Source organism: Bombyx mandarina, chromosome 11, assembly GCF_030267445.1.
Source record: "Bombyx mandarina strain Sakado chromosome 11, ASM3026744v2".
In the NCBI taxonomy this organism is placed as follows: Eukaryota; Metazoa; Arthropoda; class Insecta; order Lepidoptera; family Bombycidae; genus Bombyx; species Bombyx mandarina.
Window position 1 is genome coordinate 8,990,147 of NC_143218.1, and position 26,313 is coordinate 9,016,459.

At 35.5% G+C, this 26,313-nt stretch overlaps 1 protein-coding gene across 2 annotated transcripts in view; it reads right to left on the reverse strand.

The window, feature by feature from the left end:
• cue (Low-density lipoprotein receptor repeat domain-containing protein cueball) overlaps window positions 1–25,646 on the reverse strand; it is a 37,966-nt gene extending 12,320 nt beyond the window's left edge. Inside the window, exons 1-2 of one of the 2 annotated variants that reach the window (XM_028173268.2) lie at window positions 25,409–25,646; window positions 278–656 (exon numbers count right to left, since the gene is read on the reverse strand). In XM_028173268.2, coding sequence (XP_028029069.2) covers window positions 278–656; window positions 25,409–25,475 — 446 coding nt within the window. In that variant the 5' untranslated portion in view covers window positions 25,476–25,646. The remainder of the gene's footprint in view (window positions 1–277; window positions 657–25,408) is intronic. The other variant, XM_028173267.2, reaches the window with a different exon arrangement.
• Window positions 25,647–26,313: the final 667 nt, after the last annotated feature.

Sequence of the window (26,313 nt, forward strand, 5' to 3'; positions counted from 1 at the left end):
AAGGGCTCAACGAGTGAATTAACCCATAGACACAGCCCACTGAGTTTCTCGCCGGATCTTCTCAGTGGGTCGCGTTTCCGATCCGGTAGTAGATTCTGCGAAGCACTGCTCTTGCTAGGGCCAGTGTTAGCAACACACCCGGTTTGAGCCCCGTGAGCTCACCTATACATCAAGGAGAAGCTGATATAGCCTCTCAAGGCTATCAGCATAGGTAGGAGAAAAAAAAATCTTAATCGATCGAGACAGGCGTATGTGGTCGGTAGGTGACGGTACTCACCCTCTACAGCTGTCCACGGCGAGCGCTTCGGGAATTTCATTTTCCATTTTGAACAGAAGATTTCCATTTGTACTCTTCGAGCCGGGCTTGACGGATGTCCAGTAAATACTCTTCACCTGGGGTTCGCTCCAGAATAAAATTCTCTTCGCCGGGTCGAAAGCCAGATCAAACGTTAAAATGTTTGAGTTAACCAACTTTGTACTTTGCTTTGTTGGTAAATGGTAACTGTACGTGGAATTACTATACACGTCTACAAATAGGATATTGTCATTTACGCTATCGTAGTCCAAGACAGTGGGGTGTCTGCCGTTCATGTGCTCTGTTGTTTTGGTGTTATTCACATAAAAATCCAACTGATCCTTTGTTGATACAACAAAATCTGTAACAATAACAAAAAAAAATCAACACGTTAGATTCATAGTTTAATGCGATTTTATCGCGTTCTGTATTAAAATTTAAAACCAGAAATTAAAACAGTGCGACTCCCGTCTTGCATTTTATGGTATGTAACAAAGGTAAACACTTAACACCGGATGGACTGTGAGCTCACCAGTACAACTACAAAAGCAAGGGCTTAAAATTGTCTAATATTTATTATCATATGAAACCGTTCCATGGTTCGCTGTGACTGTAGCCGGTTATGAAAATTAGTAATAATTAGGAAAACTTTTTCTAAAGTGTCAAAAACAATCGTGCGAATTTCCAGATTAATAGTGATGCGATAACACTGATACAATCAACTTACAAATTTTGATAAACGTATTTTTTTTTAAATGTAAGACTTGCATTTTTATACAACAAAAGTCACCGCAGATTTTCAAAATAGTTTTGAGTTGGAATCGTAGCGTGGTTGATATTATTTTTGGCAGCTTTTCTATGCAAAATATTGTACAATTTGCATTGAAGGATTATTAGTTTTTAATGATTCAGTTTGAATAATTGTATAATTAATTTTACGATACAGTAGGTACAAAGGAAGGAAACATGTGTTGGCTATAATTTTTAAATTCTTATTTATTATTGAATATTTAAATTGTACAGAATAACCACTTACTCCATATTTATTCTGAATATTTCCTTATTAGAATATAATACGATTATGCTAATGTGTAATGTCAAGGTTTTTCTCATTTTGTTAAATAAAAAACAACAAATAATTTTAACCACTATCATTGACCGTGAAAACAGAAAAATCGTGAATTATAAAATGAACAACAGACATAATAAAAAATATATTTAAGGTTTAATCGCACGTTTTTATTGTGATTATAATTAGTCTGGCCATAAATACTGTAGGTACATATTATTTACGACGTTTCAAACTTCACAGTTTTCTTAGTCATGGACCACACAGCCTGAAACTAACTACTAAACCGTAGAAGTAGTTGTATGCATATTATTTATTCTAGAAACAATATTTCGGATTGTTTACAAATTATTTAAATTTGTAAAAGTTTCGGTATTATATGCAATAATAATAATACGCAATATATAATATGGTATAATAGGCATTAGCGAATTTTATCATATTTTCGAAAAAAAAATCTTCCTTGACGTTTAATTATTATTTTAGGTCTATGGTTAATTTGATGATTGCATTGTTTAAAAATGTGACAATTAATGTTGACACAAATGCCACAATACACAATACAATGACTAAGAGTTCGATCTCCAAATGAAAAAATTCACGTACTGTTTGTTAACCAGGGACTGAAAAAAAAGCAGAATACTAAGTGCCAGAGTAATTTTACAATTGAGAATTCAACAAAATAAGATACCTACTACTAAAAGAAAATTTTAGATACATCGGCCACCTCTTAAAATATCAGTGGAAAAAAACGAAAAAAATTAGTATTAGATGATCAGTATTAAAACTATCCAGCTTTCCTTGTTTTTTATACAGGGTGTCCCAGAAAGAATGGATAATCCTGAAACACCTTATAGTAGAGCTATTGGGGACATAAATTAAAAAAAAAATTCTTAGTACCCAAATTAATTACCCAGATAAAAATATATTTCATGATTAATATAATATTTAAGTTCGGATTAATTTTTACAAAAAATTACAACAGCTACTTATACGCTTTAGTGCATGTCCATTGGTATAGTTCATGTAGAATGTTATAACACAAAAACCCTATGAATTTCATATTATGTTTGTAGCTGTTGTATATTACAGAAACGCGCATTAGTATGGTTTTTTTTTTTTTTTAATACGTAATTGGGTTACGACGTTTTTTTTTTTCCAATAGCTCTACTATGAGGTGTTTCAGGATTATCCATTCTTTCTGGGAAGCCCTGTATATTGTTTGTTAACGTACAAGAAAACTATAAACTTGAAAAGTCACTTCTTCATTATTCCTAATACTTGTAAATATTAATAAAAACATGAGGTATTTTGACGTTGCATATTGCGTAGAAGCTGTTGATTATAATTAATATGCCATGAATTTGGTTACGTGTTTTTTTCTCTAATCTACCTACCTCAAAGGGATGTCTGTTCTTAATGTTGTATGTATTTGTTAAAAATTTAAATCCCCTAAAATACATTTTTATTAATAAAACAAGTTATAATACAAAAAGCGTATACCTCGATTTCGAAGCGTCATTGACGGTTTTACGGCCATTAATATCTTTAAATTTGCTCCAATTTCAATAGGATTCCTAGGATACCGAGAATCTATTGCTTATTTCATTAAAATTATAGATTTGATAAAATTCATAATCTTATCATCCTGTTTAATCTATACTTCTATACTAATATTATAAAGAGGAAATATTTGTTTGTTTGTTTGTATTGAATAGGCACCGAAGCTACTGAACCGATTTGAAAAATTCTTTCACTGTTTGGAAGCTACACTATTCCCGAGTGACATAGGCTATAATAATCTTTTTTGAAAATAAATTAGGGATCCTTACTAAAACTCCAATAATGTAACCCAAGGTGTAAAAAAATAACCTAAAATATTCTTTACATCGCGTGCCCTGCGAAAACTATTCATGATAGAATAAAATATGTACGACTTTATAGAGCACATTATTATTTACAAAAAGTGTCGCGACAGCATATGTTTAACTATTATAGTTATGCCGCAATAAGTGTTCTTTTATTTAAAAAAATAAAACAACGTCAAATATCGTTGAAATTTTTGTTAAAGACCCGAGCGGAGCCGGAGCGGGCCGCTAGTATAATATAATAATATATGTGTGGGTACTACTTTTTTGTATAAAATCATTTAAATAAATAATGTGTGACTTTTTTAAAATATATTGATAGTTTTGCTAAGAAGCATTATTGTATTTGCAGCGTTACTAGTTGCAGAGAAATGAAAATTAAAAATTAAACTGTTGGTTACAAAAAGTAAAACAAGGAATTAGTACAGCCCCGCTGTCAACTGTGAAGCCTAAAATAATATATAATAAATAAAGAATAAATCTTCTTCTTCTTAGTCGAATACTTCATTGCTGAAGGTCGTGTCCTTGAAAGCCCTTCGTGGCTCTTTGTACCCTCATCTTCCATTTGCTTCGGATTTCGGGTTCTCTCAAATAAATAAATAAATAAAATAAAATAAATCTAACAATTAATAAATTATAGAGGCAATGCAGAATTAATAACGTCTTTTCAATAATGCTTCAATCCCCGATTGGAATTCATGTTAAGTACAGTGTTTCAACGAATTAAAAACCTGTCCCGTTTTACGCAGTGTTTCGAGAAATCGCGCAAGTTTATTTATGTTAATTTTATTATTTTTTTAATATGATAAAACCATATTGCGTTGATCAGTAAAACTCCGATATTTTTTGTTTGCAAACGACCACGCACTTGTTTATTTAAAGTCTGTTATATGGTGACACTTTTCGTGGAATTTAATGCAATGAAAACTAATCGACTAGATTATTAGTAAATATATTTTTTGTTTATTCTGTGTTCGCTCTGGCCACAGTCTCTGTTTAAGTTGTTTTTTTTTTTTTTTTTTCGAAACTTAAATACTAATTTTAAACGTCGTATGAAGAAAGACATTTTATAGTGTTTTGACTCAGCTATGTTTGAGGAGGGGAGAATTTATACTTTATACTGTTACATTGTAGCCTTATTTAAACTATAAAGTAATTTGAACTTATATAAACGAATGAAATAAGTATTATATTAACTAGCACTTTTTCGTTGTACATATACAAAACATACTCAGGTGTTTTTTTTTAATTATAAAATAACATTCACACTACACCTTACTACAGACAAATGCGCTATCACTGTATTCATTCAAATGGTTCCTTTTGATATTTCAAGTCGGCGCGGTCAAAGACTCGTACATAAAAGTCATGTTTGTGAGTATTCATGCTAAGTTGCTTCTACGTGGCAAAAATTATGAATGAAAAAGCAGCGATTCTAGTTCTTAGAGATTAAAACTTTTAAAATAAGTTTAATTATTCATAAATAACGGGTACAACTAAGCGTAGTTAGAAAGTACGGTTTTGCTGCAACATAGTAGACGCAAATTACAAAAAAAGAATCGTATTATGTATGTCAGTGTTAATCGTTGACCATGATTTTGACCATGACGAAGACGTATCTATAAGGACTATAACATATTGTGGAACTACGTTTAAGTAATTTTTGTAAGAATGAGCTCCCGTTGGTGTTTCGGCGGCGATGTGTACATATCTTTCATCCAACGAGATTTGAATAAAATACTCTAAGCCTGCGCTTCTCAAACCTCTTTTCGTTCTCCTTAATATGTTTTTAGCTATTGTATAGCTAAAAAAACCTAACACCCCCACTCCGCCTATCATGTAGCTCGCGTTCAAAACATTCACATGTTGCGTTTCTTTTAAGGTTTATCGGTCTGTCTGTTCTATTAATTACATAATAATATGGTAGACATAATATATTATCATAATATTTATTTAACCGTTTTAACTTCTCAGTATTTCCGCTATTGCCATTACAATTTTCACTTAGCCTGAATAGGACACTGTGTAACGCCAAAGGTACGCGTACCAGAGATTGAGAATCGCTGTTCTAAGCGGTAAGTAGCGATTCTACTTTACTGACACTCAAATGGGCATGAAGAGAGCCTTTTTTTTTTATTGCTTAGATGGGTGGACGAGCTCACAGCCCACCTGGTGTTAAGTGGTTACTGGAGCCCATAGACATCTACAACGTAAATGCGCCACCCACCTTGACATATAAGTTCTAAGGTCTCAGTATAGTTACAACGGCTACCCCACCCTTCAAACCGAAACGCATTACTGCTTCACGGCAGAAATAGGCGGGGTGGTGGTACCTACCCGTGCGGACTCACAAGAGGTCCTACCACCAGTGAATTAGCCTGTCTTATTTGCTTCGCAACGTCAATTCATTTTGACGTAAAACTGTTTACTAACACCGAACTAGGTAATTTACGTTATATACTTTGTAAAGGGAACGAATTTCCTAAAATATATAAATACTAATATAGTAAATATGAATGTTTTCTGTTTTTTACTTATTGTCGTAAAATGCCTAAACGAATTGGGATGACATTTCGCTCTAAGATAATTTTAACCTATATTAATCCATCTGATGCGTTATACTATGGTAAATAACGTGACAAGTGCTTAGTGACCTTGACTAGTATACTACCACAAGGTCGGAGTCAATAATTTCAGCATTTACTGCTCAATTACATAGCAAATAAGCCTGTTTGTCACACGAATGTTTACCCGAAGTGGTAATCGAACTCACGACCCTCGTCCCAGCAGTTAGGGTGCTAACTATTACGTCGCCATGTCTTAAATCATACTAATGCTACTTGAGGCCTGGATGTATATGTAATTCAAAAAATCAAACCCGGAAAATTATAATTTGCGTAATTACTGGTGGTAGCACATCTTGTGAGTCCGCACGGGTAGGTACCACCGCCCTGCCTATTACTGCGTGAAGCAGTAATGCGTTACGGTTTGAAGGGCGGGGCAGCCGTTGTAACTATTCTGAGACCTTAAAACTTATATCCAGGTGGATGGCTCATTTACGTTGTAGATGTCTATGGGCTCCAGTAACCATTTAACACCAGGTGGGCTGAGAGCTCGTCCACCGATATAAGCAAAAAAAAATGTCTCGTATGTGTGTTTTCGGCATACATAAACGTGATCTTGCCGACATGATGTTCGATACATTTAATGGAAAGATTTAGAAGATTCAGCTAGAAATTCGATTGAGCTATTTTTAATGGACGGCGCGATGACGTTCTCCGCTATTACCATGCAAACGACAATTGTTTGAAAATTTGCAAAGCCGTCGTACAAGGTCGTTTAATTAACCAATTTGTTCACAAACTATCATTGCCGTGGGTGGCGAAATTACGCTGGTGTAGTAAAGTGTATACAGGTTCTATATATGTAATCATGGTATTCCAGGCCATCACGACTATTATTTATTATCCTAGATGAGTAGACGTGGTCGCTTAGTACTAAGCGGAAACCAAAAGCATCACAGATAATTTGAGACATTAGATCAAGTCTCATTTACTCAATACTAGGAACAAACACAAGCTTGTTGTGCCGATGAGTAGGTTACATAAGATACGAAATTCATTCGGGTGTTTGTCTGTGCGCCTGTACAACAAAATCCCACATGATGTTCAGAACCTACATATACATAGGTTTAAGAAAACTATTAAAGAACATCTGTGCAATAAAGCTTACTATAAAGTCAATGATTATCTAGAAGATTGCACAAAGTTGGAATGAGTTGCTCGCTCCAGGCATTTCAATATTGTAGTAATTGTTACGTTATAAGACTCAGTGTAAAAAATTCATATTTAAAAAAAATCTAATATTAAAAAATAAATAAATAATAATTTTATATATAAAAAAAAAAAGACATGCCCGCTGAGTTTCTTGCCAATTCTTCTCAGGACGGAGGCTAGTTCTTGTGAATGGGCGGTAGTTCTTTTGACGTTCAACAAGTATGTAATTTCATTTATGTTGAATAATTTTTTTTTGATTTGATTTGATTTGATTTACGTTGGAATAACGACCATAGCTACCGTCAAATTAAAACTCATTATTTATTTGCGGCAGATATAGGCAGAACGACGCTATCCCATGTGAATCTGTCGTTAGTGATTAATTGAGTCAAACGATACGGATCAAAAGAACCGCGAGAGCGAACGGTGAGAGATTCATTTTTAAATGGTAGTTATTAAAATAATCGACCATTTCATATCTATGGACTATCGGCAAAATATAAAATATATAAAATTGTAACGTGAATGATCGTACAAACCATGGATTACATCAATTGAACGAATGCACACTAAGTTTTTTTATACATTTTTTATTTGATCTTTTGTAAATGAAAGTATGTATGTTTAAGTATATTTGATACTTACCCGTTGGAGTCAAAACGTGTATCCCTATCACCAGTACCATTTTGATTAAGGTGAGCAGGTCATACAGTTTGGTTGAAACTAGCATAGTAATATGATTAGCAAACACCCGCGGCTTTACCCGCGAGCTCAAGGAAACGTGTCAATTATTTTTCTAAAGTATCACGTAATTTTTCTAAACATAATAAAAACAGTTTTCCGTGGGATTTATGTTTTTTCGAGTTAAAATAATATAGGTTATAAGCGTGAAACTATCAATTTAAAAAAAAATACATGTAAATTCGTTGCTTCCTTTAGGCGTAAAAGAACAAACACACTTTCCATATTTATGATAATAAAATAAAGTATGAAGAAAAGTTGAAGTTGGGAATAAAATAAATAATATTTTTATGAATAAATGAAATCAATTTTAAATGAAACGAATGCAATTCGCGCTCTTTTCCATTAATTAGAACCGGTAATTCATTACGTATACACGATTTACTTACAACATAAATCAAACATTAATAACGCGGAACTAAATATACCGTGTCCTAGACATAGGTACGGAGTTGAACAGTCGGACAATTTATGCCATACGAGAAGCAAGAAACACGAATATAAAGTAAAAATACTATGATTTTTGTTCAACAAATTTTATATGATGAGTTTACGAGCTAAGAGGTCGTTCACCTTACGTAAAATGCTATCATTAGTGTCACTTCGGGACGCACTTCTTCCATACGTTTTATTCTAAATTGGAACCGGCAGATTGATTGATTTTTCATAATTTCATCCTTATCTAACGTTCGCGATAGAGAAAGATAAAATATATGTTTCGAAAAGATACATCATATTCATATTCTTCCGACATCATGGCTGGTCTATACGACTCTTGTTCGCGGTGCCATTGACGTAGTTGACCTGTGGCTTATCGTAATAAATTTAAAAAACGGATGAAGACAATGTGTGTGTGTGTTCCATTCATACCATATCTTATTTAATCAGCTAAGATAGACAAACTAAAAGCAATCTTTTACTAATTACCATTGTATAACTTCTGATATATGAGCTTCCCTGTGTAAATTTCAAGTTGAAATTGCGTGATTGATGATTGGATAGGAGACAGAGGGACAGATTGGATAGGAGAGAGTGTAATATGGTAGGACATATAATATGGTAAGACCGTACGGGTTGGGAACTACTCTTTTTTAATTGAGTATTCAACTTCTCAATGTAGGCCGTATTTATGTTTTGATGTCTACAGGCACCGGTAATCAATTTTTTTTATTGCTTAGTAAGGTGGACAAGCTCACGGCCCACCTGGTGTTAAGTGGTTACTGGAGCCCATAGACATCTACAACGTAAATGCGCCATCCACCTTGAGATATAAGTTCTAGGGTTTCTGTATAATTACAACGGCTGCCCCACCCTTCAAAACGAAACGCATTACTGATTCACGGCAGAAATAGGCAGGGTGGTGGTACCTACCCGTATGGACTCACAAGAGTTCCTACCACCAGTAATAAGTCCATTTCCACAGTAGATAGATATCCGGTAAGCCGGCACCTCCTGAGAGGAAGAGGGCGAGAAGAGAAGGACCGAGGTCCTCCACCCAGTTTACGAACGTTGCTCTACCCTATTAATTTAATGACAGTGCTATTTTCAGAAGAAAAGAATTATGGTATTTATTTCGTTTAAAACCACATGGATAATCAAAAGTAGGAAACGTTCGTAATAACGTGACTATATTAAATAACTATAGCGTTTATTGTAACAACTATTTTCCTGTAATGCGATATTAGGATATATTGTGGTTTACCTATTTTGCTATAACAGCATATAAAAATCCATTGTCATCTGCATTACGTGGATTTGTGATTGTGAAATAATCGAAATGCGACAACACTGATCACATCTTATTTCAACTATAATATAAAAATAAAAATTCAAAGTCCATGACAAAAAAAAAGTGTGGCACTCGGAGACTGCCGCGGTAAAGCTATTGCATAGCATTTTTTATCAACTTATGCAATTATAATTAGACAATAATAATTTAATATTAAAACAATAATAAAATAAGACCACGCTATATTTATAAACATTAACAAAAGCAAAACATTAACTGTTCCCTTCACATTCATAAACTAGACCGCGCGAGAGAGAGATGGGCAGATTATCATGATGCGCATGCAGTGCGACGTCACGCCGTGTGCTTATTCACAAACACTACACACGCGCAACGTGTGAATGTGTTGAGCGCGAGCTACATGGTAGGCGGAGAGGGGGTGTTAGGTTTTATTTTCGTTACGGAATTTCTTGATTCGGTCGCCCCGCTCTAAGCCCGCGGTAAAAGCTATGCAGTAGCTTAAAAACCTCAACATTCTATTTTTACAGGGTTGGGCACAATGCAGTGGTGTCGAAAATGATTTAATTTGGTACAACAAATCTATATGTAGATATAATTTTAAGACAACTTGTAGTTTTTTATAAAAAACAATTCAGGACGGTATCTTTGTTAATTAATTCAGAGAACATATCGAGCGATGAAAGACTATTTGGTTTGAGCGACATTTTTGAAACTTTACAGGAGAGCCTTTCAAGTTTAAAATTTGGAAAAAATATCAAAACAAAAAGTTCTTCAGTTATTTGAATGGGGTAAACATAATTGAAGTTCAATTAAAAACATCGAATTGTTGATACTAATACCTTTAATTATAAAGATAAATGTCGCTTAAACCTTTCACCGCTCGATATATTAATATGGCTAAGGGCCCCATTAACGATGACAGGGGTGTCTCAGTAAGTAATGCGGACGATGCCGTCGTCATGCATCTCCGTTCTCAATTTTGCCAACATAAATTCGGGTTAAAGAACTAGCCTCTACCTTTAAGTTTAAATTATTAAAAAGAACAAAATAATGAACATCGGATTAGCATTATAACATAATTTATCATTATATCCTTTGAAAGTCACAGTCAGAGCTTCGGAGATGCTTTGCAAAATAAAACACGCTCGGTGTAATGTAGGATTACTTACACCGGATTTTTATACAGTAAACTTAAAAAGCCATTAGTTTTTGATTCATAAATTACTTTCAATCAAAGTAGGTAGGTAGGTACCTACGTAAACGTGTCGGTACGTTTATTATTGGTCATAAAAATTTATTGAAAAACTGATTAAATTCGATTTCCGGAAGTTTTGTGTTTCCAGACATAAAATGAAATTTTTTATTATTACATAAAATATTGATGTGAAAATTGAAAAAAATTAAAATTTCGCCGTAAAGAATGCACGAATAGTAGTAATCAAGTATTTTTAATTACTCAGATTTTAACAGATCAATTACTCAGATTTTAACAGATCAATTACTTTAATTTGATTTTATATCTATTTATTAATACGTGAAATTTCCCACGCTTATAGAGAACATAAAGAAGGAGTGCAGAATGTTAATATATTTTTTAATTATACATAAAAAAATACATTAAATCACCTAAAAACACATTACACACGGTACCATGTATTTGACACACACACGCATGCATACTATTTGACTATTGTCAAACTTTTCTTATTGCTTATAGTCTGTGATCAAATTGAGAATATTATATTAAATATTGTTTGTCTTTATTAATATTTGTCTTAAGTGTAGTCTTGGCGAAATCTGTGATTATAGAATTATAATAAATAATATTTGACGATAGAATCATAATAGTGTACAAACTTATAATTTCAATTAATTATAGTCGAATTTCGACTACTAGGGGACCACTAGTACATGTAAAGATTTCTCGTTGTGGCGTCTGTTTAGTTGTTTTGCTCCAGTATCTAATTATTTTGTCTGACTGTGAACTCCTATACTACGAGTAATATACGTTAAGAAAAACTGCCTTTTTGTTTTAATTAATTTCCCAAGGATTTAATTTTAACTTTTTCTCTACCTAATCGCTATTAGTCTAAAGGGCTGTTCTTATCACTTACGATGTGACGTCACGGGTTCAACCTCAGAGAATTGCTAACACTGGCCCTAGCAAGAGCAGTATTTCGCTGAATCTACTATCGGATCGGAATCGCGACCCACTGAGAAGATCTGGCGAGAAACTCAGTTAATTGGTTTTAATAAAGTTCGCGACAAATACACAATTAATAAATTATTCGACTTATGGAAGAAGAGAAAAATACATTCTATTACAGGCAATTTTTTTTTATATTTCTTTTATTGCTTAGATGGGTGGACGAGCTCACAGCCCACCTGCTGTTAAGTGGTTACTGGAGCCCATAGACATCCACAACGCAAATGCGCCACCCACCCTGAGATATAAGTTGTAAGGTCTCAGTATAGTTACAATGGCTGCCCACCCTTCAAACGGAAACACATTACTGTTTCACCGCAGAAATAGTCAGGGTGGTGATACCCACCCGTGCGGATTCAAAATACTAGTAAACTACAGACGTGAATTCAGTTTTCAGTGGGACAAAACTTCCTTCATAGTTCGTATCGATCATATCAGAGTGGCGTACGTGACACGACCCACGTATGGAAAATGAGCAAATTCGGCTTCATCTTTCAAAGAGCGGCGTTCAATTACACTTCGTTTGCGATATGTACTCTCGCTTGTATTCGTTTCTTGTTTACTCATTAATTGTCTGTTGCCATGTCTTTTGTTCATTGCAAAAGTGTATTAGTAATTTGATTTTCGAATTGAAGCAAATTATTATTACGAGTATTATTCACTTCTACTAAGAAGGTTGCCCATGGTCCATTAATCTGTAATGTAATATTTTGATGTACAATAAAGCACACTAAGGTTTCGTAATAATGTCATAGACAACTGCGCTTAATCTGCTATAAAATTGTTATAAATTTTTTATACCTGGTCTACCTGAATAAATGATATTGGATTTTAAATACAAAGTGTTCTGATCCAATTGAATCTTAATCAGTGCACATCGTAACCACCCTACTGACTTTCTATACTGCTTCAATACCTGAACTATGATTTAGCAATTTTCAGTACCTACTTGGAGTCTGAAATCAATAATATAATACACAGCCTTTTTTTTCTACTTATGCTGATAGCCTTGACAGGCTATGTCAGCGTTACCTTAGCGTGTAGATGAGCTCTCGGGGCTCTAATCGGAGTGTTGCTAACACTGGTCCTAGCAAGAGCAGTGCTTCGCTGAATCTACAACCGGATCGGAATCGCGACCCACTGAGAAGATCCGGCGAGAAACTCAGTGTGCTGTGTTTATGTAGGTAATTTACTCGTTGAGCACTTTGTCGCAAGCGACGCCGTGACGGCTTCGGCGACGACGGTGACCGGTGCTTGTAGTAAAAAGCATTAACGGATCGAGAGGATTCGTAATTACATATTTAGGGCGACGTCGACTCTTTACTACACAGCCGTAGTAGATGTGACTGAATTTGAGTTGTTAGGTCTCCTTTGGAAGTGCTCGTTCACCTGTTAGCAAATCCCACCCCTCCTGGCTGACCCTTTGCTCGTCCAACTGTTCTGGTGAAACTGGAAAGGCTTCTGGGGCCACCAGTAATCCCTCATACATAAAAAAAACTATTACGACATACAAACACATACATCTATAGGGCCCAAAAACATATTTAAATCTGCTTTAGACTTTGCCATAATTCAACTTTTTTATATTTTTCATAATTCGATTTTTCATTCGTGAAACGCTTATATTAAAATAAACGGTTCGCTTCATAAATTATACATCACGGGTTTTTGTTGTTGTTGAGATTTTAAAATTAATCATGGAATTTTTACGAATTTTATTAAAGGATTATTATAATGCTTTGTATTCGGAATAAATACTAATCCTATTTAAACTATTTTCGAATCTGTGCACTGTGAGCTTACTTGTTCTATTACCAACATTGTTGCTACCATCCTGCTTTTTTATAAAGAAGATTCTGGAAAGATTCTGGAAAGATTAGAACAGCCGTGATGCAATACAATATTAGGACTTCGTTTTCATATTTATATAATATGTATCTACATAATAATATAATATATTCATATGGACGACGATTTCATTTTGCGATCTTCATAGGTTTCCGACTACTAAACACCAGCGGGTGGAAAAAATCCGATCACTTTAGCTTTCGAACTTATTCGGTTTAGAAGGTTGTGTTTAGGTAAAATTATTTGTAATGTAATGTATCAAGGCACCAATATACGATAAAGTATATAACATAGGACCTTTAAGCAAATTGTGCGCTGTTTAAAAACAATAAAGCTCATTTTAAAATTATTTTTCAAGTAGTTCCTTAGATGTTTTTCATTCAAGGTGAAAGAGTCCCCGGTCCTCTTTGTGGCCTCTCCGAACTAGCTACCGGGGCTAAATGTAAATTTAAAACCTAAGATTTAATATTGTATATTTAATTTGTATTTACGCAGGTCTTTAAGGGGAAATTGAAAGCTGCGTGCTTACGTTATTCAGTTTAGAACTTCCGACTTTTTGGAAACTGAAAAAGTAAGATCGAAGATTCGAATACAATTTTACAGTCCGTCGTAGTGTCATTTTCATTTTGATATCGTAACTACGCCTCACAAAAACCTCAAAAATTAATTTATTATGTATTTTTTTTTATTATCTCACAGAACACCTCCGTTGTTTACATAAGATAGCTTATCAACAAAAATAATTTTACTGTGACACCACGTGACCTTTGAAATTTATAGCTTTAGCTTCTGAAGAATCTGTTATTATTCGAGAATAAGAATTTATTCAATGATAGCAAAAAATCGTTTCGTCTGTATTCGAGAATATTTTTATATTCAGGTTAGGTCGGGTCATGTCGTATAATGAGACCGTGAGTGAATGGATGATGAATGCAATGCCTTAATGATACGACGTTATGGGTACACCTCTTTTTCCGCTTCTACAGGATTCCGAAACTTTTGATTTGTTTTAAATGCCACACTACCTTTACGTTACCTGGCTAAAAAAGCTTCGTCATTAATAGTTGTTGACCACGAAAACTGCATACGGAACATACGAAATAATATAATGGCAATCAAAAATCGCAAAATTTAACCATAAATGTAGTTTTGATTTTGCCTACGACTCGCGGAAGCCGGAGGAAATACATCATCGACTTCATCGACTGTCACGTCATTGGAAGCCAGAATGAACGATAAGCTAGTTCGAAATAAATTACATCTTACATTGGGGTCGGTATATAACTTGCCGTCAAATTCGCTAAAAAAATGTTAAAATTATTAACTAGTGATTTGAATATAAAATAATAATGAAAATTGTAATTGAATGGTCCTTTCTATTTAATTAAAAAACTTTATCATCAACAATTTCAAGAGGTCTTTTACAAATTAATGTTCCAATCAACAAAATTGGTATCTTCGTCAGTCTACTGTGCCAAAACACCTTAAAAACTTTATTCTAAAGATATTAATTAAATCCCTACGAATATACTGTGATATGTCTCGCTTAAACATTTATCTCATAGATAAAATTTGCTTATTTTAAAAAACATCAAAAATGTTTTGTGATTAAAATTGTAAAGATACTATGGTATAAATCATATTTTAATTTTATACCTTTAAACGAGCAATTCTTGTATATATATAATCTGAATCTCGGAAACGGCTCCAACGATTTTCATAAAATTTAGTATACAGGGGATTTCGGGGACGATAAATCGATCTAGCTACGATTTATTTTCAGAAAATGTTGTTTTATCCGTGTTTTCAATAATCAACTTTATGACTCTTCCCGACATCTATTGGCGAATAATAATACTATTTTTACTGCTTTAAAGACAACAAGATGGCGTTAAAAAAAAACGAGCAAAGCTCAGTCATCATCTAGTGATTTAAAAGTTTGGATTAATGTCACAGATAAAATATTGTTACGAGTGAAATGTGTTTGAGTAAGAAAAAAAATGGCGGTAAGGCGTGATGTAATAAAACCAGTACAAATAGGTGCCCGTGCGCCTGCCTCTACCCGATGATATGCAGGCAAAGTAAAATGTCCCTTAGAAATAGTGATAGTGGTTCGTCAGGAACGTCGACCTCCATGACGACCTGGACTTAGAGTCCGTCAGTAAGTATTTGCAGTCGGCGTCGATGCGCCACTTCGATAAAGCGGCACGACACGAGAACCCTCTCATCGTGGCCGCCGGTAACTACATTCCCGATCCTGCGGACAGAATGGAAAGCAGTCGACGTCGCCCAAAACACGTAATCTCGGATCCTCCCGATCCACTAACGGTGCTTTTAGGTACTTCAAGCACCGGTCACCGTTCTCGTCGAACCCGTCGCTTGCGACGAAGGGCTCGACGAGCAAATTAACTCTCAGACACAGCCCACTGAGTTTCTCGCCGGATCTTCTCAGTGGGTCGCGTTTCCGATCCGGTGGTAGATTCTGCGAAGCACAGCTCTTGCTAGGGTTCGTGTTAGCATCGTAGTCAGGTTTGAGCCCCGTGAGCTCACCTACAAACGTTAGGGCGAAGCTGAAATAGCCTCTCAAGGCTATCAGCACAGGTAGGAAAAAAAAAAGCGCCTGCCTCTTTCTACGTCGAAGTAGTGTTTCGTTACAGTTTGAAGAGTGGGATGGTCATTATACGATACAATAGAGACTGCTACCTCGTGACTCTATGTTGGTGGCGGCATTGCAGTTGTGATGTTTGTAAGCTCAGTTAAGTATGTCCATATTTGATCAAGGCGCCTTCGCCCAAAATATGTCTTGTCGGATCCCCCGGATTTACTCTCAGGATTTACACTTACTTTAAAAGGAGGACTCCCGAACTAACCCATAAACATAGCCAAATGAGTTTTTCGTCGGATCCTCTCAGTGGGTCGTGATTCTGATCCGGTGGTAGAATCCCCGAAGCACGGCTCTTGCTATGACCAGTCTTAGCAAATTGTCTCAGGATCAGCCCGTGTGCTCACCTACCAGTCGTCCTACTGATCCTTTACCTATCCACCCTAAAAATCAACACTCGCCATTTCGACCCATTTGATTGTGTTTATTTGTATTCAATTTGCAATATAATACCTTTTTTATGTGAACAGTTTGTGCACTTCTAGGAGTATATACGTGCGTGTTGCTCCTTTTTAACTGCTATTCTCATATTTTTGATATCTTATCTTGTAATATCAAAAATAATTTCAATGTGATAACGAGACATGATTAGGTACTGTCGCGAACAAATTTGGGCCATTGCGGAAAATCAGCAAGATAAGTTTAATGTACATTTTTCAAAACTGAAATTCTGTAGCCGAAAGGATAGAGGTCGTAATTGTATAGAATAAAGGGTTCACCGCGCTTCGAACTGGAATGTACAACTGCTTCGCCATAATAATAATATGTTGAATGCTGGATACCACAGACCATTGCCGGCTAACATTACGACCCTACCAACAGTAAGCGGAGATGGTCAACTATGCTGATATATCTTTCCCAGGACATCGCTGTACTTTCTCCTGTGAATATCTTAGTAGAGTTTTACGAAATCGGTGGTAAAAGGTGAGATAGTGTCATTTTGTATGAAAGCGTTCGCATCAATTTCGAGAGGTTAATCATGACTCACTTATTTGTAACTCGTAAAGCCTGGACTCGCTTTTTTTTTCCTACTTAAGCTGAGAGCCTTGAGAAGCTATTTCAGCGTAACTTTAACTAGTAGGTGAGCTCACAGGGCTCAAACCTGACGACGTCTGCCTGTCCTGACCTGAGGCCAAACCTAACACGAACCCTAGCAAGAGCCGTGCTTCGCAGAATCTACCACCGGATAGGAAACGCGACCCACTGAGAAGATCCGGCGAGAAACTCAGTGGGCTGTGTGTGTCTGAAGGTAATAACACGTCCTGAACATTAAAAGTTTTTATGCGATCACAGAATAGTCTTTTCAGTTTACTTTCGTCCACCGTGCATTGATAAATATGACCAAAATATATACGAGTATATATATAAAAATTGCATATATAACAACAGCTTTACATATTTGCATTTAATTGATCGAATACATGAGGCCCTGAATTATAGGGCACGAACATATGTATTTTATTTGTTTATGTTGGTGCCATCGCGTATACACAGATGTATGAAAGAATTTAGATTGATACTACATGACAACGAATTGGGTGAGATAGATGCTGAATTTTTTTTACCACCATTAATTTCTCATTTCAATTTTATCAAATTGTTTGATTTCAGCACATACTTCGTGTGCATTTCTTCAGGAAAGCTGGTCGGTTCACAAAACTTATTTTATCAGAGTAGCTTTAATGTGAAAGAAGACTTGTAATAAAAGTACTATTAATATTTTATTCATTAATTCGTCATACATTACATTGACCTGATTTTCAAGTTGATATTTGTTCGTGCTACATGTTGGAGGCAGACAATATTAATAATAAAATACGTACACACATGTACACAAACAACTTCAACTATAAATAACATCGTGTAAGTAAAATATGAAATCCGCAAAAAAATATTTTTTGGATAATTACTGATTGTAGGGCAACTTTTGAGCCCTCACGGGTAGGTGTCGACAAGCTGTCAATTTCTGCCGCGATACAGTGATTTGTTCTAGTTTGAAGGGTGGGACAGTTATTAGAAATTTAAATTCAAACCTCATTCCTGAAGATTGCTGTATCCACGTCATAATGTCTATGGACTTCGGTATTCACGTAATACCAGGTGGGCCGTGGCCTTTTCACCCATCTCATCATAAAAAAAAACTCCTACTTCTTCTAGGCGTTTAAATATACAATTTCAAATTTAACGACCCCCAAGGTAGCTATGAAGTGGAATTGCATTGGTCACTTATTGAGAAAGTTCGATACCCACCTATCAAAGAGAGCACTGACCTGGAAAGTGTCTGGCAAAAGGAATAGAGGCCGCCCTAGAACTTGGCGTCGCTCGGTGGTGCAGGAGCTAGGTGTCTTGGGCATGATGTGGGAGGAGCTAGAGCAGACAGCCCAAGACCGATGTAAGTGGAAGGATTTGATTCGAGCCCTACACCCCAGCAGAGGGTAATAGGAAAGAATGATGATGATGATGATGATGAAGGTAGCTATGATATGGAAGGCGGAAATTCAACATTTACCGGACAAGAAATGTTAGAATTAGAAAAGGTACTGACTAGGAATAGAATCCGGACCGGCAAGGACTAGACAACAAAACAACAGATAAAGATCGCGTTTCAACCCATTTCAATGTACATAAAGAATACATTGAACTGTCCCAAATGTTGAAAGCAATATTCGTTAATTACCAGTAACCTCTGCTACCTATTGTCGGTTAACTGGTACATGGCCATTGAATAAATCGTTGTCTTTTTGCTGTTTCGATCTTGTACTAATTTTTTTTATATTTATAACGTGAGTGGAACAAGCATTCACTACTGCGAGCTAAGTAAGATATGTCTAATAAACTGTAATTATTTTACCAAGAAATAGAATGCCTTAAATCTTTGTTTTGCGGCAAGCAAACTCAATTCATTCATCATTATTAGTACATTTCTTCAATAATCAATATAATAAAATTTATCTTTTCTTTAAAACCTGAATTCATTATAGACGCACGACCGATATAGGGAGGTGGTGGGTAGTAAATCATATTGACTACATTGTTTTGAAGACTTCACAGTCCGAATTCACGTGTCACAAAACTCCGCTCCACACTCACACTAGGCACTGAAATTTTTACCATTTTTTTTTATTGCTTAGATGTGTGGACGAGCTCACAGCCCACCTGGTGTTAAGTGGTTACTGGAGCCCATAGACATCTACAGCGTAAATGCGCCACACACCTTGAGATATAAGTTCTAAGATCTCAGTATAGTTACAACGGCTGCCCCACCCTTCAAACCGAAACGCATTATTGCTTCACGGCAGAAATAGGCGGGGCGGTGGTACCTACCCGTGCGGACTCACAAGAGGTCCTACCACCTGTAAACACTGTTACGTTTCACATCACTGTTACGTTTTACACAAAAAAAAAAAAACATTTTCAACGTTAAGCACGATTACAATTGCTCTGTCACGAAGACAGGGACTATATTATGTATTATATGAATTAACATTGTGAATGACTTAGTGTTTGTACGAGTGTTAGCAAAGAAGTATTAGCTACGGAACCTTAAGGGCAAGTTCATCGTGGACGTCGTAAATACATGGCAATTAGAAAAATATTTTTAAAGACTCAACTCAAAATTTAAGAATAGAATCCTTTAAACACGTACAAAATAATCTTGATTAGTGTCTATAAAGATCTGTAATGAAAAAAAAAGGTTTTTTTTCTACTTTTAAATCAGTTAGATAATAAGTGCTATATAGAAATGTTTATCGGGCTAAGTAGTAAACGAAATAAGCAAAGATCGGTCATTCTAAATTCCTAAATACATAGGTGTACTCTTTTTTAGGCGGGAAGCTCGCAGTCCACCTCGTGTTCTATTTTTTCAGCATGGCAATTACCATTGTTGCCATCGTTGAGTTTATAAAATCTTCGATAATCTATATATATAAAAATGAATTGCTGTTCGTTAGTCTCGCTAAAACTCGAGAACGGCTGAACCGATTTGGCTAATTTTGGTCTTGAATTATTTGTGGAGGTCCAGAGAAGGTTTAAAAGGTAGATAAATATGAAAATGCTCGGAATTAAATAAAAATAACAATTTTGTTTTTCCTTTGATGTGTCGCCCGTCGGACGGAAGTCTGCCGGGTCAGCTAGTTATGATGTATAAATAGTTAAAGCGTTTTTTTTATGAATCTTGAAATTATCAGATTCCGACTCACTGGCATTTCTGTTGTCGTTTATTATGTTTTCTACCACACCTTTTATACAAATTCATCGAATATCTCGTACTCAAAACTATTCAGTCGACAAATAAACGTCAAAAATCAAACGTATTTTATTGTTATTCAACGAAAACGCCGCTGCGCCGCGCCGTGACGCGATACATTAAAACAACATTAACACAGTCACAATGTTAATGCCCACTTTTAAAATTACCGGTTCACCGTCGACAGTTTATTCTCTTTACAAGTAAATTGACATTTGGTTCCGTATACATTCTTTCCGGTGTAGTGACCTTCATTTATAGTTTTAGAGATAAGATAATTTTCGGGAGTAGAGTAGCAAATCTTTAGAATTTTTTTTCTTAGATTAATATCACTCGCCTCCGTCGCCCGAAATATTTTATTCTGAATTAATCAAAAACATGATAATTTTTTTTCCAAGACTAAAAACATTAGTAAGTTTGTCCGCTGTTTTTCAAATAAAGCCTAAAAATTTAGATCATCCATAAAACAAACAGTTGGGGCACCGCGTCAAATACAGTATAAAAATAACAAATCATTAAAATCGATCCAACGTTATCACGAGCACGTGATAAACCGACCATTAATTATCTCACGAACCAACGTCCTAAATGCATTAGACTAAGCTTGTATTAAATATATGCCAAGAAGAAACTAACAAATAAACGTACGCCAGTTTTTTTTTTTCAATAAGCAAATTAAAAGCACAACATAAGATTTCAACTTTCGAAACATCTCTGTGCGCCGCGCCGTTGAACTGTGATAGGAGGTTTTAATATGAATGCAACAATTCAATCGTAAAAACAATTTCGTTCTTTTTTTTTTTTATTGCCTTTGTAGGCAGACGAGCATACGGCCTATCTGATGGTAAGTGGTCACTGTCGCTCATGGACGTCAGCAATGCCAGGGGTAGAGCCAAGCCGCTGCCTACCATCCGCCTTCGTAACAGTTTCCCTTTTGGTAGGTGCACTGAATTGCAGACGACTTTATTAATATAATCAGTTTAATACAATGGAATAATTTAATACAAAATAAGTGCAAAAGAAATTGTACGAACGAAGAAGTTCTCAAAGAAACATTTTCAAGCAGAGGTCTACAAAACGGAAGAGACAAAAAAAATATTATACTAGCCTTTTTTATGGAGCTCTGAGGCCTTTCCAGTTTCACCAAGACATGTGGGCCAGGACGGGCTCAGCTAGGAAGGGTGGGATTTGCTAACAGCTACCCAAGCGCCTCCCAAGAAGACCTAACAACTCAAGAGCAGCTGCTCCTTCCAACTACGTTACGTTCCAACTCCTTACAGTTTGAGTTAACTTTTACGCTATCGAGAACATTAAAAAACTCACACTAAGCACAATTGTAAATTTAAATTGACACGGCACATTTTAATAATAAAATCATTCTTCTTTTACTCTTAATTGTAATGACGTGCTTATTTGGATAACCACTTGGGGATAGGGTCGGCACAGAATGTATCTGTGGAGTTTGATTTAGTAATTATATGAAGTTTAGACAATGATGTACTTATAAGTATTAGTGAATTATTCGATATTTATAGGGGTATATGGGTACTTTACTGTCTTCTGACAAAACTAGAAATTTTGAAGATTGATTGGCAAAAAGTACAAGTTATATGTTTTTTTCTGATCTTTATACTAAATATTGTAATAGGTATTTGTCCTATTAAGTATCGGTTTTTTATTTTTATTTAAAACAATTTGTAATTTTATTGTATTTAATTGCCGTTTAGATAGCTTAAACTACATATATGTAAAGAAGGTTGACGTCAAGCAGGCAACCGGTCGTGAAATTCCTGTGCACCATGATAATAGGATATGTTGAGCCTACCGTACATAACGTGGTATAAGGGCAAAAAGAAGAAGAAACTACTCGCATAATGAAAACTGAACTTATCGTTGATATATTCTCCCATTTATTTGAAATGTCGGGAGCATTTTCATATTTATATTTTAATATCATATCGGATTTTTGCGACAACTGGTTTAAACATAACATTGACATTATACATTTCCAATTTATTTGAGGGGTCAATTTAGAAAATAATACGAAATATTCACGTGTTTATTTTTAGTACACTAAAGATCATCCAAATGAATGTACCGACGGACAATATTGACAGGCTTTATAATTTTCTGAATTTCTTGTTATCGCGATTCAGGTTTTTGCCAGATTACTTTTTAATTTCGTTACACTGACAGTACGAATTCATTCGTGCAACTCAACCGAGGGGCAATTGACGTCATGGTGCTAACTTCTTGAACGAGATACAAGGCTTCGTTAATAATTCATTTGCATTATCGTCGTTTCAGAGAACCAGCCCGAAGGGTTATATCGGAATATCGCGTCTCGCTTTGTGGAATTGAATTTTAAGCTATTGCATAGCTTTTATCACGGGCCTTGAGCGCAGCGACCGAATCATGAAATTCCGTAACGAAAAAAACCTAACACCCCTCACTCCGCCTACCATGTAGCTCGCGTTCAACACATTCACACGTTGCGCTTGTGTAGTGTTTGTGAATAAGCGCGTGGCGTGACGTCACACTGCATCCGCATCATGAAAATTCTGCCCATCTCTCTCTGGCGCGGTCTAGCTTATGAGTGTAAAGGGGACAGTTAATGTTTTGCTTTTATTCATGTTTAATATAGCGTGGTCTTGTTTTATTATTGTTTTAATATTAAATTATCATTGTCTAATTATAATTGCATAAGTTGATAAAAAATGCTATGCAATAGCTTTACTGCGGCAATTCCCGAGTGCCACACGTTTTTTTTTTCAATTGAGCAAAAGCAACTATTGTAATTTAAAAACAACGAGTAGAATGTTCTGCTCGTATGAGAAGTACTGAATTGACGTTTAGAAGAACGTATAGTACACGTGGACAGACTACAGTGTGGTTAGTGTGAGTTTTTTAACGTTCTCGATAGCGTAAAAGTTAACTCAAATATGTATGCAGTTGGAACGTTTGCCTACGTTTGCCGTTAGGGGCGCTGTTCCAACTGCATACAAATTTGAGTTAACTTTTAAGCAGACAGATTAAAATTTACAGATTGCGATACTCAAATGTGCTTTATTTTATTTTTATTATCACATTGGTAGGTGAACGATGCTGACGACGCACCTGGTGTTCACTGGTTACCAGAGATCCTTATATTTGGTATACCCAATCTAGGATTGTTTTCGACTTATATGAACTCTTGAGGTCGTTTATAAATAACATGTACGTATTGTATACATTTCAACAAATAAATTTTAATGACATTTGATTTATTATTTAAGAATTCGAAAGATCGAAAATTCATTCAAATCAAGATGGGGCCGTGTTTTGTGAAGTATAAACTTGGGATGTACTGTCATAATCTAACACGGTCGTAACAACGACATCAACATATTTTACTTAAAGAACAATGGCGATTATACTCGCAATGATTGCGATGAAATTCATTTTCACTTCATTACTTCGTAAGTAACTTGAAGTTTTTACAATCTTTCAATTTTGTTGATTAGTGTTTTGCTGATTACATTGCTAAGGTTGATTATTAACGACATACCATCCTATATATTTCGGCAGCGAAACAATCATATTGTTTGGAGAATGAGAACTGTTCTCAAAATGAATGGTTCTTTGTAATTAGTCAATTAATTAATTAAAATTGAATCCAATGTCAAAATTGTAAAAAATCAGTCGACTATTCCGTGCACCTGGTCAGTTTTCAACTCTGTTTAGAGCTGCCAAATATTTTAACAGGAAACATAACGGTTCAAGAACGCAGTAATGTGACCTAACACATAATAAATTTCTTAAATTTTTTCAAAAGAAATTGGGCCATTTAGTTGTAAGGGAAGCCCGCGGTCACAACTACTTCAATATCGCTTCTGACCTTGTTTACCCTTCAAACCCTTTGCGGCAGAATTAGGTTGGACCTTGGTAGGTATCTAGAGGTCTCAAATTTTGGTCAGTATTAAGATAGGAAATAGGAGTTAGGCACAAAAATAGGCGCGGCAAAATATACGAGTGATGACTGTGAAGTTGCGAGTGGCATTAGCTAATGCGGAGGCTAGGGTTGTACTAATGCCAATGCGGAGGCTAGGGTTGTACTACCGTATCTGCCATGCTGTTCCTGACTGGATCATTATAGTCGTGTATTTTTATTGTGTCAGAGAATTGTTTTTGTAGCGAGTGCCAGTACACCAGGCTCAAAACCAAGCTGCTCCCTATCTCTACGTCCAAAATATCCTATTAATTACAAGCGAAATGATCAAAAAGGTCAATTAAAAATATCATCTACTATTTCTACTTTCTAAAAAATTTTTTAGCTAATAGGCCTGCAATTCGGTCTATTTCAATTTAACGTTAAAATGTTTGCCTAACTGAATTATTTCAGATCCTTTCAAATACTATAAAAAAAGTTTATTAGTAAGAGCTATTATTATTTATTAAGTATTTGTTTGTTTACTTTTTTACTTCTGATTAAACAAACACGTGGAATTCTAACCTGTATTTTTTCATCAAAGAAATGAAGTATGAAAACAGATCTGTTTTAATTAAAATAAGATGCATGAAAAATCACCCAATATTAGGCGACTGAGTTTCATAACTGCGATTTTCTCACAACTTTCCGTATTTCAGTGCTAATAGCCCTTCAGATTTAAAGCGGTTACATGTAGTCTTCTATTTAGTTGGATATAAGCGCTATACAATTCGGTCGCGTATACATAAACCGTTTGTAGTGGCCTACGTGACTCAGAGTCCCCGTGCAATGGCGTCGCCGTGCCAAGCGAATAACCACCTTATCGACATCGGTCGCCGACTCTCTTCTATTAATTTACGAAACGTATTCATTTACACTTGACAACGTATCTGTCAGCGTTGTGTAGAAAAAGGAATTCGTTATATAACAGTAAAAAATAGCACGTGCCCTCGAGTCAGGGATCAGCTGATTTTACTCACCCCAGGAGAACGCGCGGGCCGCGTTCACCAGCAGCGCGCTCACGAAAAACCATTGAAACTTCAACATTTTATTAAACGAACGATGCGTTCTCAGCTTTGGATGCACGTTTATATTGAAAATTTTATGCACGAGTTTCAGGCCAATGTCGTGCAGGCAACGCGAGACGCGACCGCACCGCTTGCGTGTTAAACCGAAACTAAAGGCAAAAGCTGCCGGTTTGCCGCGTCAAACCGAAATCTAAATAGGTTCATTGAAAAATATTTCGCGCATGCCCGCCTGCGTTATCAGGTTTATCATCATGCGACGTAATTTTGGCATGTTCCGTAGTAAGTGCCCTTGAAACATACCTAGTTCAAAGTAATTGATTCCCAATAGTCGGTGTCAGCAGGTACATGAATTATACTGCTAACTCAGCATTTCGATTAAAAAACTTTCAAGTACGCTTTATTGCAAGGTTCGTTTGAAGGGCAAAAGATTTCAACGCAATACCCTTTAATGTATTAAACTAGAAATTTTAAGATCTTAGCTATATTATTGTCATAAATAAGCATTCATATTATGCATCTTATTAAGACATTAAGCTAAATCATTTTTTTAGTCAGATTAATTTGGACAGAACTTTAATTTTTTTTTTATGACAAAATAAAAAGTATAATAATATAATAATATTCTTTACGCACCCAATAGCTACGAAATTGGATGTTTTAATTTTACTAATAAAGGTATCGCAAAAATTGGCCTATCTTTGGCTCAATAGATAAAATAATATGTTTTCATCTTTATTTGTTGAGTTTTGCTGTATAAGGGGATAAGTGTGATACCAACGTGTTTTCTCCTACTATTAGTTAACTTGATAACAAGCAGAATGTATTTTTTACAGGTAGGTACCATTAGCTGCTCGATA